Genomic DNA, 16,799 nt, shown 5'->3' with positions numbered 1-16,799 from the left:
AAAAAAAAAAATAAATTGAAACAAGTAGTTTTTAAAAAGTGAAAGAAAATGCCTCCATAAAATCAGGCTGTACGTAAGCCTGCAGGGAATTGCGGGACATTTTTTTTAATTAGTGATTGATGTGAGAGGGCCCAGCACACTGTGGGTGGTGGTCCTAGGTTCTAGGAGAAAGCAGGCTAAGTAAGCCACTGAGAGCAAGCCAGTAAGCAGTATCCCTTTGTGGTCTCTGCCTCAGCTCCTGCCTCCAGGTTCCTGCCGTGCTTGAGTTTCTGCCCTGACTTCCTTCAATGATGAACAGCAGCGTGGACGTGTGAGCCGACTAACCGCTTTCCTCGTCAAGATGCTTCGGTCATGGTGTCTCATCACAGCGATAGAAACCCAACTAAACATACAGTGAATGAGGAGTGGAGGAAAACATTGCTGACAGGCGGCTCAGTGGACGGATGGATCTGCAAAGTAGAAGCTGGATACGGGAGGTGACAGGTGAGTGGGTGATGGAAGAGTGGCTGGACGAACAGACTCCCCAGTGAGTGGGCAGATGGGTGAATGGGCAGACAGTAGGATGGAGTGCTAGAATACAGCCTCAGGTCACAACATCAAAGAGACTCAAGAGTTTTGCCTAGACGGGATGGCCTGGCTTTGGAAGTGGCGAGTCTCCAATTCCCTGTAGGATTATTCTAGAAAGACAGAGGCACTGAATGGAAGGTCTCATGGAGAAGCCTCAGCTCCCCCCCACCCCGGCACCCTACCCCACCTTCAGGCTTGGGTTTTGTGTATAGGAGCCTTGTTGTTGCCTAGTCTGGGTGCTGACTTTAGCTTGGGACCCTCTTGGGGACAATGCTCACTACAGGTCACAGGAACAGCCTCTAAAGAACTCTGTCTGTCACTCTTCTCTGAGTTGTGTGCCTTAAGCTATGAGCACTATGATGTGGGCTGGACTTTGGACAGGAGTCCAAAGGGAAGAAGAGACCTTCTCACTGCGATAAGATGCGCTATGGCTACCTGGAGGCCTGCTGTACAGGTTTTGGGGATTTGATTTCTTCTGCTACCTTGTCCCTGAGGACACAGAGGCTGTAAGTAATGGATTTTAGCAGAGTCCCCAAGGGTGTCAACTTGTAAGCTGCCAGCCAGACACTTCTCACTCCTCCTTCCCTCTCTCCCCTCCCTCCCCTTCTCCTTCCTTCCTTCCCTCTCTCCCCCTCCCTCATTGTCCTCCCTCCCATTCTTCCCTCTTGCTCCTTCTTTCCTTCCCTCTTTCCACTCCCTCCCTAACTCTGTTTCTTTCTTCTTCTTCTCTCTTTCTCCTTTCTCCCCTCCCTCCCTCCCTCCCTCCCTCCCTCCCTCTCTCCCCTGTCTCTGTTTCTGTCTCTTTGTTTCTTTCCCTACCCCACCCCAACAGGGTCTCTCCATATAGCCCTGGCTTTTCTAGGTAGATCAGGTTGGTCTTGAACTCACAGAGATCCACCTGCCTCTGCCTGCCAAGTACTGGGATTAAAGGAATGCACCACTATGTCTGGCTGTTAGTCTCTTGCAGCCATGGCTCCAGCCCCATTCATTCAGGAGAGCTTAGGCTCACAGCCCCGCTATTTCCCAGCCCTGGCCCTTAGCAGGGACACAAGAGACAGAGGGAAAGAGGCTTCACACTAGAAAAATGCTGAGAGTAATGGAGGAGACAGCCTTCACAATTACTCTGTAGAGTTGGGTGCAGCCACAGGTCTGAATCCCAGCATTCAGGGTATATAAGCAGGAAAATCAGGAGTTCAAGGTCGTGCTTGCTACACAGTGAGTTGGAGGTTAGCCTAGGTTAAGTGCAACTATATGAAAAATAAAGCAAAGCATAGCAACAACAAAAACCGAAAGGAAGATGGCCACTCTATGAAAATATGAGGCGTTACAATCTTACTCGCTGGGACTGGGAGTGGGGATGCCTGCAGCATGTTTTCAGGCCACTGCTTGCTGCACCCTGCCTGGGCTCTGCTCTGCTCAGCTCTCAAGCCCAGACAGCTTTCAAGGTTCCGGGTTTCCTTGTCTACTCAACCCGGTAGGACTGCTTGGAGTAGGAAGGAAGAAGCCAGAGACAAAACTATACCCCTCCTACCACACCCCATATAAAGGCCTGGGGAATACCAGTGCTTCTGCTGAGAGGGTCTCTGCGTGAGTGCCAGGGGCTCCGGGTCCTCGGGGAACAGCCCTAACTCTGCATTTCCTTCCCAGACAGCATGCCCAGCATGCTCTTCCCCCAGCACTGGAGCTCTGACCCAAGGAAGGAGGAGCAGCTGCGAGTCCCAGCGCAGGGCTGCCTGATCGTTCTCTCACGACCACGTAGGGATAACCACACTGTAGCTGTGGGCAGGGGAGAAGCATCTCTCCCGTCACAGTGAGGGCTGGCGTTGACCCTGGTGGCATTCTGGGGTGGCATTTGTCAGCTTCCTTCACTGTCGGGTTACCTTTTCCCTCTTCTTCCACCAGACTCTGAGGAAGTCTTAAAGTAACTCGTACTTAAGGGATGGGGAGACAGGCTTCTCCTCCGTGGAATTACCTCATACAAATTACATATTTATTCATCTTAAATATGGAACGCTTCATGAATTTGCTTATCATCCTTGCACAGGGGCCGTGTTAATCTTCTCTGTATAGTTACAATTTTAATACATGTACTGCCAAAGCTAGCTTTATTTATTTATTTATTTATTTATTTATTTATTTATTTAGAGTCTGGGTCTTGTATATCCCCAGCTGGCCTCAAACTCCTTTTGTAACTAAAGATGGCATTGAATTTCTTTTCTTTGTGATGTGGGGACACACAAGTGCCACTGTGTGCACGTGGAGTTCAGAGGACAGCTTCCAGGAGTAAGGTCTCAGGGAGACTGACCAGGCTTTTGTAGCAAGCTTGTCTCTGCTGGACCATCTTCCAGGCTCCAACCCTGAACTTCTGATCCTTCTGTCTCTACCTCCCAAGAGCCTCTACAGGTGTCTGCCTCTAAAATTCTGGTTTGTTTGTTTGTTTTTATTAGCCTGTATTAATATGCATAATAATGGGATTCGCTATGGAATGTATGTTGATCACTTTCAACCTCCACTAACCTCTCCCGCCCTCCTCCCACTAACGCTCGCCTTCTCAGCCAACCACCTCTCTCCCCTTTCATGTCCTCCCCCCCACCCCCTTCCTCATCAGAATGACTCAATGAACGGACTCCATTAGGGATGCTTACAGGAACATGGGTGAGAGATTTTATTTACAGAAGCATGGCCTCCTTGCCAGCAGCTACACCATTAAAGAAGATGACTCTTCTCCCCCCAGCAACCATTAACTGCCTAGGCTCTTAGAGAGGGGCAAGACCTCATAAGCCCCTCCCCCATGGCTACTATTAACTGCCTATATAAATGTACATGGAGGGCTAGGGCCTTGTGAGTCCCTCCCCACACCATGACAGGATTTTGACGGGCTCAATGGTGTATAGCAATATCCATTTCTTAAATTTTTTTTGGGGGGGGGGTTGTGGGGGAGGTTGTTTTTGGTTTGTTGTTGTTGGTTTTTTTTTTTTTTTTTTTTTTTTTTTTTTTTTTTTTGAGACAGGGTTTCTCTACATATCCCTGGCTGTCCTGGAACTCACTTTGTAGACCAGGCTGGCCTCGAACTCAGAAATCCACCTGTCTCTGCAAGTGCTGGGATTAAAGGCATGCACCACTATCGCCAGGCAAATGTTTTAATTTTTTGAAAAAAATGTAGTTTTGAGCATCAAATCCAGGGTTCCTATGTGCTAGGAAAGTAGGCTAGCACTCCCTCCATCCCCAGCCCCTGGGTTTCTCCTGTATAGGGGATTTTTGTATTACTAATTCATCTACTCCTTAGACTCTCAAGGCTATTTCAATCTCTAAGACCTACTGCATCTGATCCCAGGCTCCGTGGTATACCAGGGCAGTTGATAAAATGTAGAGGTTGAGTCTCATGTTTAACGAGTGGTTGGTCATTGTCTGGAACACCAGTGGGCTGGGGAGTCAATGTCACCGCAGATGTGTAAACAAACAACAGAAACACTCAGAGCTCACAGCACTTGTGAAAGGAACCCCATCTATAAGTGTATGTGTGAGCAGAACAGCCTTAGACCCTGTCCGTGGTCCTGCCCTGCATCCTCCTCCCTCAGCCCCTGGCTTCCAACATGAACAGCACCAGCTGTTGCAGACAGCACGTGGGTCAGAACGGAGGGTCTCACCGGAAAACAAGATCAAACTGAGTAGGAATAAGGGAAGCACCTCTGGCTTAGATTTAAGAAACAAACGAGAGACAATCGGCCTGACCTCGTTAACAAGTCAGGATACTGGAGGGGGCCGTGCCAGGGTCACATGGAACAGGTGCGCAGCACAGCTTAAAACAAAACAAAAACATCAGAAGTGGACATTTTGGGGCCAAATAGAGACACGTGGAACAGGTCTGCACAGTACATTTGATGATAGCTTACATAAGGTCAAATGTGAGGATCATTTCTGTGTGCGTCTGTGTGTGTGTGTGTGTGCACTAGGTTAGAATACATGATGCAGTATGACCTCATTTCATGGAGAACGCTACATACAAGCACAGGAGCGGCTTGTGATGGAGGTGACCAGAGTGTCACCTCCCTGGGGGACAGAAATATAACAGATCTATTTTTGACTGTCCACATTTGCAACCTGCTGTAGTCACAGAAACTCCTGCTATGACTCGTGGATTTAGGAAAGCACGAGAACCAGGCCCCAGGGTAGAGGAGCTCTGCCTAGGCAGAAGTTTTCCAAACACATCTCCAGAGGTTTTAGTAGCCAGAAACTTGGTAAGAGTGGAGAGTGTGTAAGGACGACCGAAAAGGTAGCCCCCACCCCATGAGTGTGTATTGATCAGGTCCAGGCCCACTAATGCTAAGAAAGTCTGACAATTCACCAGCAGCCTCTGTAGGAATCTAGCTCCTGGTAGCTGGCTTGGAAATGGTTTGGAGCTTCAGACAGGGGTGAAAGGGTGGCAAGGGACAAGGGTAGAGGAGTGATGTCTTCAAATGTTTAAAGGCTACAGTGCAGAAGGGAAACCCAGGTAGGTTCCTGTGCAGAACCACAATGACTCAGTGACAAGCTAGTTGGTGTCTGGAGTGTAGAGGGAAGAGGATCTAAGGATGGGAGTTGTTTGTCCAGCCTAGGAATAATACCATTAAACGGCTCCAGCCAGCCCTCTGCCAGAGGCTCCAGTGGGGGCCATTCCCATGCCTGAGGTTTTCTGATTCTGGATCCCAGATTTCCACCCAAAGCAAGGAGAATTCTCCACACCAGCAGCCTGTAGCCTCCTCAGCTTCTCAGCCTGCTCAGATAGAAGGCATTGGCCAAGAAGTGGGACGCTGGCATCCTCTGTAGACGAAAGGCTGAGGTAGCAGCAGCAGGAGATGCTCCCGAGCAAACCAGAGAGGAGATAAAGGACAGGCTTTAAGGAGAACTGCAGTAGTAAGCTGTCTGAGACTGGGGACCAGAGTCCTCACACCTGACACCTGCCTCCCTCCACCACCTCCTGCTCTCGGGGATTTCCAGGTTCCAGCCACCTAGAAAGGGGTTGTTATCACCTCCCACTTGCCAGGTGACAAGAAGACACCAGCTCAACTGGTCTTAGGTCACGTTCAAAATTGCCATCCTGGAAACAGAATGCCATCCAGTACAGCAGTTGAGACCAAGGCCCAGAGGGTCTCAGATGACCTTAGAAACCCAAAGCTCAACCAGGTCTTTTGAATCCAGAGATGCCCAACACTGCAGGGTTGCATTAACACGGTGTCTAACACGGTGTCCTGTCCTTCCCTCAGACACGGATACTAGCCCCTGTGAGGATGGCAGGAGGACACTAGCCCAACACATAGTTATTCGTTACACACTGACAGTTCAGATCCTGCCATTTCACATTGGCCGACAGTACCCACAATTCTGCTCTCTGCCACCCATGCGGCCCAACACCAACACCAGAGGCTCAGCTAACCACTCCCGGCTTGGTCCTGCTTGGCCCTCTGCAGCCAGCACAGTCTGCAGCCAGCTAGGCCTGCCCATTTAAGCTTGAGTGGAAGGTCACCAGGAACTGGACCAGAATCCAGGGTGGCCCGGAGCAGACATCCCTTCTTTTCTAGGTTGGGTAGGTACAGCTAAGGACCAGAGACTGCAGAACACCCCTGCTTATCCCTGTCACCCGTAGGCCTGGCGCCGTGCACACAAACCCCTGTGACTTGGTTGTGTGTGGGAGGGGGTGCACAGAGACTGGATTTTAAGGGCACCTCTTCCCCTCCCCAAACATCAAGGGGGATTGGAGACGGACCAGAGGCAACGGCAGGTGGGCCGGCCGGCCACCGCGGGCATGCCATGTGACCCACAGAGAGGCCCGGAATGTGACTGCGCGGGGTCCCTGCGGTTTCCCCGGCCCGGGGACGCGCCCGAGCTCCTTACCTCCTCTCCTTGCCCGAAGCGCAGGCCGAGCGCCGCGACGCGCTCCACGCGTAGAAAGCCGTCGGGGTCGCGGCCGCACACCTCGAACACTTCGCGCAGGCGGCGCACGGAGCGCAGCAGAGCCGCGGGGGCGCCCGCCCAGCCCGCGCCGCCCGCCATCCGCGCCGCCCGCAGCTAGCCCAAGCCCCGCGCCGCCGACTTCGCCATCGCGCTCGCACCGCCCGGGTCTGCGGCGCGCAGCCTCCGCCCGCGGCGGCCGCTCGTGTCAGCCGCTCGTGTCTGCCGCGCGCCGCGGGCCCGCGTGGGGGCGGGGCGGGGCGGGGCTGCAGACAAAAGGACCCGAGCCGCCCCAGGCTCCGCCCCTCCTAGACCTGAGCTGGGGTTGGGGGTGGGGGGGTACTCAGCGCGGCCCGTGCACCCCGCGGCTAGCCAGTGTGCACCGGCCGCGTCCTTTGTCAGCGCTGGGTGTTGCAGGTGTTCCTTGCCTAGCATTCGATTGCTGCTTTCGCTTCCCTGGAAGCGGAGACCCCTGAGAAGCCGTTCCGCTTGTGGAAGGAAAGGGATGGGCGCAGTGTGGAGGAGCAGGGAACTTGGAAGGGTGGCGGGTGGAGGGGACTAGAAGTGGTGGTGGGAGGAAGAATCTTCCATTAGGCTTATTGTCAACAGGGCCCAGGAATACCGGTGGCTTGGGAACCCGGAGCTCCTGTCCTCTCTTATTTTGCTGGCAGCCCCTCAGAGCTCGGGACTCCATCCTGGGTGTGGACGACTCAACCTGTATCTTGCCTCCTCCTAGTGAAGTTCAACTGAGCTTCCTCTGGCCCTGCAGAGGCCAAGCCTAGTCTCCCGTCTACCCATCAACCTTGTCCAGCACAACAGACCACATAGGAGTGGTTGCGCCCAGCTCAAGCACAGACCTTGCCTGAGCCCCCAGATATGCGCAGGCTTCTTCCTCAGTGTGCCTCACCTAAGTTCTGAGCCCTTCTTCCAAATCCCCACGCATTTCTGAAACTTTGCTAGGGTGTGCATGGTGGGAAGGGTTATGCTATGTCTTAGTGTCCTCATGTTTTTGATCTCTGGTCAAGTGTGAGCCCAGAGCAATTCAGTGGTGTGAACAGGGAGTGCAGGGGACTTGTACCCAGTTTGGCGCAAGGACCACACAGGGCCTCCCTCTCTGAGCCTCCAATTCCATTCTGGTCTTCAGGATGAGTCTTAAATATGGATGTCCTGAGCGGCGACTGCTTAGTCTCCCCTGGAGTCAGGACTCCAGGGGTGAGCCAGGCTGTCCCCCCATTTGATGCTTTACTCTTCCAGAGGTCCAATCTCCCTGGGAAGAAAGCCTTGTGGCTTTAAGGATCAGAGTCTACCGTGTTCATGGAGTCAACCACTAGAGAGGGGAGGTGTACTGTCCTGAAGTCCTGAAAAGTGATTTTGATTTTGTTTTTGTTTTGTTTTGTTTTTTCTTTTCTTGGTAGGTGGATGCCTCTCTGTGAGGTACTAACACATGAATGAATGAATGATAAATAGAAGGCAGGTAGCAGCTGGGGTCTGCCCCCTGGTGGGAGCTGCAAAACTGTCTCTCAGAGCCCACCCTGGCAACACAACCTGGAAAGCAAGAGACCTTCCTTGCTCACCTCAACTGCCCTACGTGAGGCCTCAGATCGATCCCAGGGGAACCAAGCCCGAAGCCCAAGACCACATCCCAAGCTCTCCAAAGGCAGTTTGAAAACAAATTCCAGGGCTGGTGAGATGGCTCAGTGGGTAAGAGCACCCGACTGCTCTTCCAAAGGTCCAGAGTTCAAATCCCAGCAACCACATGGTGGCTCACAACCATCCGTAACGAGATCTGGCGCCCTCTTCTGGAGTGTCTGAAGACAGCTACAGTGTACTTACATATAATAAATAAATAAATCTTTAAAAAAAAAAAAAAAAAAAAAAAAAACAAAAAAAAAAAACAAATTCCAAAGCTATCCCTTATCACACTCCTGGATCCCTTATCACACTCCTGGGACAGTTCTGAACTCAGTCTGTCTGCCATTTCTCCAGAGCAGAGATTACAAGCCTTGGCATCAGGATGGCCTCCTGCCTCTCCTTAACAGTCGGAAATACCTTAGTTCCCTCCTGCCTCCAGGCCTGGGGTGACTGGCTCTTGCCCCTTGCCTCTTCCAACTCCTGTGGCCCATTTGCTCAATTGCAGATTCTGTGGAGGTGGCGCCTCCTATAGGAAGTCTCCTCCTTGTTGGCTGCTCCTCCGTGCTCCAGAGCAAGGATCCTAATGCAACCTCGAGAATGAAGGGTCAGAGGCAAGCTCAATGACAGGAGAGGGCTTCCTGACCATGGGTAAAACCGACAAGAGCCCTTCAGCCACAGTCCAGGAAGCTGAAGGGATGGGGGGAGACCATTTGCAGGGGCACGATCCTGCCAACGCATGCATTTGACCTCCTGATTTCCAGAACTGAGAGGGATCACATTTGCATTGCTTAAGCCACCAGGCTTTGGGTAGTTTGTGGTAAGCCCAACAGCACGTATGTGCGCTGTTGGTCCTAGGTCATGACGGCAGCTGAACCGGGCAAAGGTCTGGTGCTCTTTCAGCTGCGTGGTGCTCAGGGTCAGTCTTCCTGTCTGAAGCAGGGGTCATACGTAGTCTCTGCTTTGCAGAAATCTCGTAGGGATTCAATGAGAGCTTGTGTGCCATGTGTCTTGCCCAATGTCTGGCGCATAGTGGCCTATCCGTGTATCAGTATAGACTCAGAGCTAGTCTACAGTGAATGCATTGCTGAGGTGGAATCTCATGGAACCCAGGTTGGACTCTGACTTGCTACGTAGCCATGATGATCCTGATCCTTCTGATCCTCCTGCCTCCAACCCTCTCCCCCGCAAGGGCTAGGATTACAGGCCTGAGCCATCCCGCATGGTTTATTCAGCATTGATGATGCAACCCAGGGCATCTTGTATTTTTCTCCACCAACTGCGCTCCATCTCCAGCCCTAAAGGGCTGTATTTCTTCCTCTGTAGTCCATCCACCGGCCTCACCATCCAGGCTGCCCAGAAATGGGGCAGAACTGGCAGGTTCTTCCTGATCCCCCTGCTGATGCTATTTCTCAAGTCATGAATAATTATCACTCTGGAGGGGAGAAGGTGGTAAATTATTCTCCTCTTTCACCTGTCTCAGAATGCGCCTCAGCGGCAGAGTGTGGAGCGCTCACACACTTCCCATCATGCAGCGCGCCCTGGGGGTGATGGAGTCTGGTTGGCCTGGGCTACACTAGTGTGGTCCAGTGTCTTAAAACTTCATTCTTCCTTGTCTGCAAGAGAGTGGGTGAGGAGGGCTGTCCACCCAGAGCCTCTCCAACTCTCAGAAGCAGGATAATGATGGCTGACATTCCTTCCAGGATTCTTTTTGTTACTTTAAATTTTTCAGTTTATTATTTTTTTAAGATTTATTTTTATTTTATATAGGTGAGTACACTGTCACTGCCTTCAGACACACCAGAAGAGGGCATTGGATCCCATTACAGATGGTTGTGAGCCACCTTGTGGTTGCTGGGTATTGAACTCAGGACCTCTGGAAGAGCAGTCAGTGCTCTTAACCGCTGAGCCATCTCCCCACCCCCCTTTTAATTTATTTTATGTGTACAGGTGTTTTGCTTGAATGTATGTCTCTGCATGATGTACATACAGTACTCAAGGAGGCTACAAGAGAGCATTGAATCTCTTGGGACAGGAGTTACAAGTGGTTGTAAGCTGCCATGTGGGTGTTGTGAGTCAAACCTTGGTCCTCTGAAAAAGCAGCCAGTGCTCTCTACCACTGAGCCATTTCTTCAGCCTCCTGTTACTTACCACCACCACCACCATCATCATCATCATCATCATCTATTCAAGACAGGTTGTTCTCAGTTTGTCACACCCCGGCAGGCCTGGCACTGCATCTGCTTCTTGAGTGCTGGGATTAAAGCATGCACTATCACACTCATCCCCTACAAGATCCTAAGAGAAAATGGCAAAACCTTCCAAATTCTGCTCCATTGGGCTCTTCATCCTGCTGTCAGCTGCAGAAAGGGCCCCTGAAAGTGGCTTGTGGGAAGGGCACTAGCATTTACGTCTACAGTCTTCAAGGTTTCCCAAGCAGCTATTGCCTCCTGCCACCCCATACTCCCCACCCTCTACCACTACTCCCCATACCCACTCCCACCCCCCACCCCCCACCCCTACCCAGAGGCCAGGCTGCATACGTCTTCATTCTCTGCTTCTCCTTCTCTGTCATTCCTTTTGCCTTACAGAAAACCCACAACCCCTCAGCCTGCGCTGAAGCCACAAGCCCCCTTTTGGTGGAGTGCCCCTGGTGTGATCCCATCCACCACACACAGGCTCTGCTTTGCTGAACAATTACTGTATACCAGGAGTCATTTGATGGAGACTCTTCCCTCCATGCGGAGCTCATCAGTAGACACTCACATCTGGCACAGGTTGTTCCTCTCCGTGGGTCGTCCCCACTTCCCCATCCCTGGGTCACATTATCCAAGAGGCCCCCCCTGAGGTAGCTGTGCTCACTCCTCTGCTGGCTCAGAGGTCACCTGGCCCTTCCTTCGGAAGCATTGTCATGGCTAGTGGTAAGGCCCTGCCCATCCACTCCCCTTGCTCTGGCCAGGACACCAGCTTCCTTCTCAGGGCTGAAGGGAATGTTCCAAGTTCAGAAAAAAACAGTTTCAGGAAAGAGAGCCAAGGACACAGACACTGCCCTCAGAGAGGGAGCGTGAACAGGTGGACGCAAGCCCAAAGAATGGAGGATGGAGCTTGGGCTCAGAAGTGGATGCCTGGCCCTGTGTACTTGTGTGCACACGTATCTTCCCAGAGAGCCTGGGAGCTGAGAGCAGAAGTCCTGAGAGGGCAGGGAAGGGCTGCAGTGACTGCTGTTTTCCCCGGAACTGTTTGTCAGGCCTCCCTTTTTATATTAATCCTGTAAATATTCCCCCGAGGAAGGAGAAAGGAACCTATCCCCTTCCCACCCCGGAGTCTAAATTAGCTAAAAACCCGCTCTGTGTGTGTGTGTGTGTGTGTGCGCGCGCGCGCATGCATGTGTGTATATGTGTATGTGCGTGTGTATGTGTGTTTTCGTGTGAGCATGTGCACATACATGTGTGTGGTGCATGGACGTCTCATCCATTCCTAAGGAGCCATCCACCTTGGTTTCTGGTTAGATTTAACTTTACTTATATGTGTGTGTGTGTGCCTGGGCAAGACGAGGCCACACGCCTACGGATGCCTGAGGAGGTCAGAAGAGGATACTGTGAGCCGCCAACGTGGGCGCAAGGAACCGAGCTCTTGTCACCTGGCAGAGCAAGTGTCCTGGGTGTCTCCTGAGACCTAGGACTTGCAAGTTAGATTAGAGTCCTGGCCAGTGAGCTCCAGGAAACCCCCATGGCTCTGCCCTCCTCCCCAGCTCAGGGATGCCAAGTGTGCACCACCATGCTCTATAAAAACTGAGCTTTTGACAAAAGGCAAAGGAAACATCAGGACTCATCCATCATTGGAGTCAATACCATTATCAGGACTATGTCCTATGGTATGATTTAGAACAGCCTAATTATTTAAAAATTTTTATTAAAAAATTGAAAGTTAGTATATAAAGCAATGTTTCGCATTTTCATACATATGTTGCTGACTTTAATTTTTAAAGAAGTAACCCTCTCTGTAAAAACATAGGCAAAGCCTTATAAGCAGCAAAGCTTACCTGCCATTATTACTGTTGGCTGCACTCCCTCTAGATTCTCTTCTTTACTGAAGTAACTGAGGATCGACCCCCATGTCATTTAAACACTCTTGACTCTTAGAAGTATTCCTTCTCAACTTAAATGTCACGGTCACCTCCTTCTTTTGCAGCCCGAGGGATTAAATCCATAGCTACTGGCCTGGAAGAATATGCTCTACCCCTGAGCTACACCCTCAGGCTGTATCCATTTCCAAAAGCTGCGTTCTGGAAACAGTCAGCTTCCAGAAACTGTCAGATCAGCAGTTCTCAACCTGTGGGCTGCAACCTCCTTGGGGTAGGCTGAGTGACCTTTTTACAGGGGTCACCTAAGACCACAGGGAAACATAGGTATTTATATCATGATTCATAACAGTGGCAAAACTACAGTTATGAAGTAGCAATGAAAATAATTTTAGGGCCAGGGGTTAGCTCAACACGAGAAACTGTACTATAGGGTTGCAGCATCAGGAAGGCTGAGAACCACTGTATTAGATGAATGTAGCAAGCCTACCATTGCAGTTGCCTTTAGGTGTCACAGTCTCCTTACTTATTTCTCTGGGTTCCTAGAGTGGTTCAAAGGCAGTAGTAGATATCTTTAAGGCTAAAAGGTACTCAGGGCATGGGCAAGCCCACCGCAGCACGGTGGGGCTCATCACCAGGAACTAGTCAACCCATCTGTTAATCTGACAGATGAGATGGCATCCGAGTCGGTGGTGGAGTTCACACTTGGAGTCCCAGCTCAGGAACTCCAGGCCAGCTTAGACAGCATAGAAAACAAGGCCTCCTCTCAAGAAATAAAAACGTATTCCACCGTTTCAGCTTGCGAGTGGTCTCGGTCAGGGTCACCACTACAGTGAGGAATCACCAGGACCAAAAGCAAGTTGGGGAGGAAAGGGTTTATTTGGCTCACACTTCCACATTGTCATCCATCGTTGAAGGAAGTCAGGACAGAAACTCAAGCAGGGTAGGAACTTGGAGACAGGAGCTGATGCAGAGGCCATGGAAGAGTGCTGCTTACTGGCTTGCTCCTTCCTCATGGCTGGCCCAGGACCACCAGCCCAGGGATGGCACCACCCTCCTCGCATCAACCATTAATTAAGAAGATGCCTACACAGGCTCTTCTCGGGGCATTTTCACAGTTGAGGTTCCTTCCTTTCAATTAACTCTAGCTTGTGTCAAGTTGACATAAAAACCAGGCAGCACACACTTCGTGTTTACTAACAGGACTTCATCACTCAGTACTTAGCAGCATGTGACATTTCTGGATTATTCTTTCATGTACTTTGCCCCCCCCCCTTTTTTTTATCCTACCTGTGTCTTTTCTTGAAACTGACTTTTCTGAGCTATTTATTTGAGGCTGATAAAGAGCCTTGGTGAGCCTTTTAATGTTTGCATAGGATTTTGTTTGGGGGAACCTGAGGACATTTTAGGCTGTGAGACAGTCAAAGCAGGTACAATCAGATGTCTTTCACTGAGAAGATACAAGGTTCTCTATGGAGTGACTCCTGATGTTTGTGCCTGCGTTTCTGGTGCACTTCATTATGGACATAGGACAGTTCCTTCTGACCTGTGTGACTTGGTGAATGAAGCACGCGGAAGTCCCGGAAACTGGGAGCAGAAGTAACCACCCATGTGGTCTTGAGCCTCTGTGCTGTTCTGTACAGTCTGGTATCAATGGATCATACCTATGTGCAGTCTGGTACCCATGGATCGCACCTATGTGCAGTCTGGTACCCATGGATCGCACCTATGTGCAGTCTGGTACCTATGGATTGCACCTATGTGCAGTCTGGTACCTATGGATCGCACCTAATCATTCACATTTCCTCAAAATGGAAACTGCCCCTCCCCCATGTCCCTCCTCCGTGGTAGTGCACGAGCTTAAGTGTGCAAGCATCTGTGTACTTGTACGTGTATGCTTGTGCATGCCCAGGCCAGAGAGGACATCCACAGAGGGGACATCAGATATCTCTCCGTCATGCTTCATCTTTTTATCCTGAGTGAGAGACTCTCGATGAACTGGAAATGTGCATATTGTGCCAGGCTGGCTGCCTGGCAAGCTTCAGGGATCCCTCTGGGATCCCCAATGCTGGGGTTACAGGCATATACAACCATGTTCTCAGCTTTGTAAGTGTGGACTCAAACTCAGGTCCTCATGTTTGAAGAGAACAAGCAATGTGACCCATTGTGTCACCTCCCCAGCATACAAATTGCAGATAGACCTGGATGTAGTGGTTCATACCTTTAATCCCAGGACTGTGGTAGAAGCAGAGGCAGGTAGATGTCTGTGAGTTTGAGGCCAGCCTGGTCTACATAGTAAGTTTCAGGATAGTTAGGATGTCACAGAGAAAACCTTGTTTTTTTATTGTTATTTCTTTTTAAAAATATACTTCTAATACTGATAGTCACAGTTTATGTGCTCATCAGTTGTGTGTGGTTGTGGACACTGTATTGTACACCCAGAGCAGTCCAAGTTCTTCAGGGTGGAGGGGACAGTACAGTGCCTGCCTTTGTGCTGGCTGATCTTGCGCCTCGACAAAACTGGCTGAGTAGAGCCCCCTGTTGGCTAGTGATGTACATAGCAGGGTGAAATGAACTATAGTATACACTAGACCTGCTCTAATCCAATGACAATAAGTTTTGTTTGGGCTTTTTTCAGTGCTAGGGATTGAACCCAGGACCGTGTACGTGTTTGGTGAGTGCTTGGCCACTGAGCACATTCCCAGCCACTACCAGTTTCTAAAATTCCTGAGTGTATATTCATTCTACAAAATTATGTCTCATTATGGCATTTTTGTCTCAGTGTATCATACATTTTGACCACATTCACCCACATTACTATTCCTGGCCTTGCTCCCACTCTACAAGTTTTAAATTAAAATTTTTTTTAGCCAGGTAGTGGTGACACATGTGTTTAATCCCAGCACTTGGGAGGCAGAGACAGGTGGATTTCTGAGTTCAAGGCCAGCCTGGTCTACAGAGTGAGTTCCAGGACAGCCAGGGCTATGCAGAAAAACCCTGTCTCAAACAAACAAACAAACAAACAAACAAACAAACATTTAGTGTGTTTTGCCAGCAAACCTGTCTGTCTGAGGGTGTTGGATCCTGGAGTTAGGCAGTTGTGAGCTGCCATGTGGGTGCTGGCAATTGAACCCAGGTCATCACTGAGCTCTCCTCTCTCCTCTCTCTCTCTCTCTCTCTCTCTCTCTCCCCCCCCCCAGTTTTAAATACTTTTGAAGTATTTAAAGGAAGGCTGCTCTCCTGGTCCTTCCTTCCTTCCCTCCCTGCTGTTTGTGGGTGAAATGAACTTTTTGTACATGTATGGTTGTGAAAGCTGAAGAAATCGTTGGGAAATGACTGGGAAATGCCTGAACTAGAGCTTGGCTTTTCTTGATTCTCATTTTCCATCAGTTCTGACGACTGGCTGGTGTCTCTGAACATGTCACCCTAGCCCTAGGACTAGAGTTTTGCAATGGATCTTTTACACAGGTTATCTCTGTTTTGTTTGGGATTTTGCATGGGGGCCGGAATTATCAAGGAGGGCTTCTTTGCTGTTTTTCTGCCTGTGTAGTTCCCCAGCAACATAGAACCTAGTGTTATTTCTTAAGTGTAACCGAGCATTTGCGACCACAGCTTCCCCTTGTCTGAGCCCCTAGTTTAAGCAGGGAGCCAGGAGAACAGGAGTAGAGCCGCTCTCAGCATGGCTTGGGATGATGGTGGCAGCAGCGGCAGAGTTTTGGTGACGATTCTTTTTTTTTTCCGTGAGATTTTTTTAATTAATTAATTACTTAATTAATTAATTATACGTAAGTACACTGTAGCTGTCTTCAGACACACCAGAAGAGGGAGTCAGATCTCGTTATGGATGGTTGTGAGTCACCATGTGGTTGCTGGGATTTGAACTCTGGACCTTCAGAAGAGCAGTCTCACCAGCTCACCAGCCCCTGGTGACGATTCTTAAAGATTTTTAATTTTATATGTCTGGGTGTTTTGTATGCACATATGTTAAGTGCAGTGCCCAGGAAAGGCAGAAGAGGGAATCAGATCAGATCTCCTGGAACTGGAGCTATGGATAGATGGTTGTGAGCCTCCATATGGGTGGGCACTGGGGATCGAATCTGAGTCCCCTGCAAGAATAGCCCATGTTCTTAACCGCTTAGCCTTCTCTCCAGCTCTCTTGGCTAGAATTTTTTGTCTCCTGCAGAACCCTAGTGTGAATGGTCAGTGGTGGAGCTCGGGTAGAGGCAGAGATCAAGCAATGCATTCCCTTCTGCCTCTGCTCCACAAACCAACAAGCTGCTGTGAAAAACTCTCTGGCCTCTAATTCTATCTCAACTCTGGGCCAGGTTGAAGCATCTAGAATCACTGAGCTGGAAAGAGTGCCTGTTTGTGTGGCCTTGCACTAAGGTGGGTCTTTTAAGTATTTTGGGGGGTGGGGTGTGCACCCCTCAAAAACAAAACAAAACAAAAACCCTGTATCTTAGGACACATGCCCATCAGTTATATGGCCATTTTCCTAACAAAGTCACAAGTTCACAGCAGGCAGAGGCCAAACCTCTTGCAGGGTGTTTGTATGGAATTCCAGCAGTGGAAATTACAGCTGTTGACTCCCCCC

The 16,799-nt window shown here is 50.2% G+C and overlaps 1 protein-coding gene and 1 non-coding gene across 3 annotated transcripts in view; both read right to left on the bottom strand.

Moving 5' to 3' along the window:
- The window catches only part of Rab11fip4 (RAB11 family interacting protein 4), a 106,553-nt gene extending 99,873 nt beyond the window's left edge, over positions 1-6,680 (bottom strand). Inside the window, exon 1 of one of the 2 annotated variants that reach the window (XM_021176630.2) lies at positions 6,439-6,680. In XM_021176630.2, coding sequence (XP_021032289.2) covers positions 6,439-6,597 — 159 coding nt within the window. In that variant the 5' untranslated portion in view covers positions 6,598-6,680. The remainder of the gene's footprint in view (positions 1-6,438) is intronic. The other variant, XM_021176628.2, reaches the window with a different exon arrangement.
- On the bottom strand, positions 2,567-2,671 carry LOC115032602. Its single transcript, XR_003838245.1, has one exon. It is a non-coding gene; the product is annotated as a U6 spliceosomal RNA (small nuclear RNA).
- Positions 6,681-16,799: the final 10,119 nt, after the last annotated feature.

This window comes from Mus caroli, chromosome 11, assembly GCF_900094665.2.
Source record: "Mus caroli chromosome 11, CAROLI_EIJ_v1.1, whole genome shotgun sequence".
NCBI classification, from domain to species: domain Eukaryota; kingdom Metazoa; phylum Chordata; class Mammalia; order Rodentia; family Muridae; genus Mus; species Mus caroli.
Note: the sequence above shows the minus strand (reverse complement) of the source record. Positions and strands in the feature narration are given on the sequence as shown.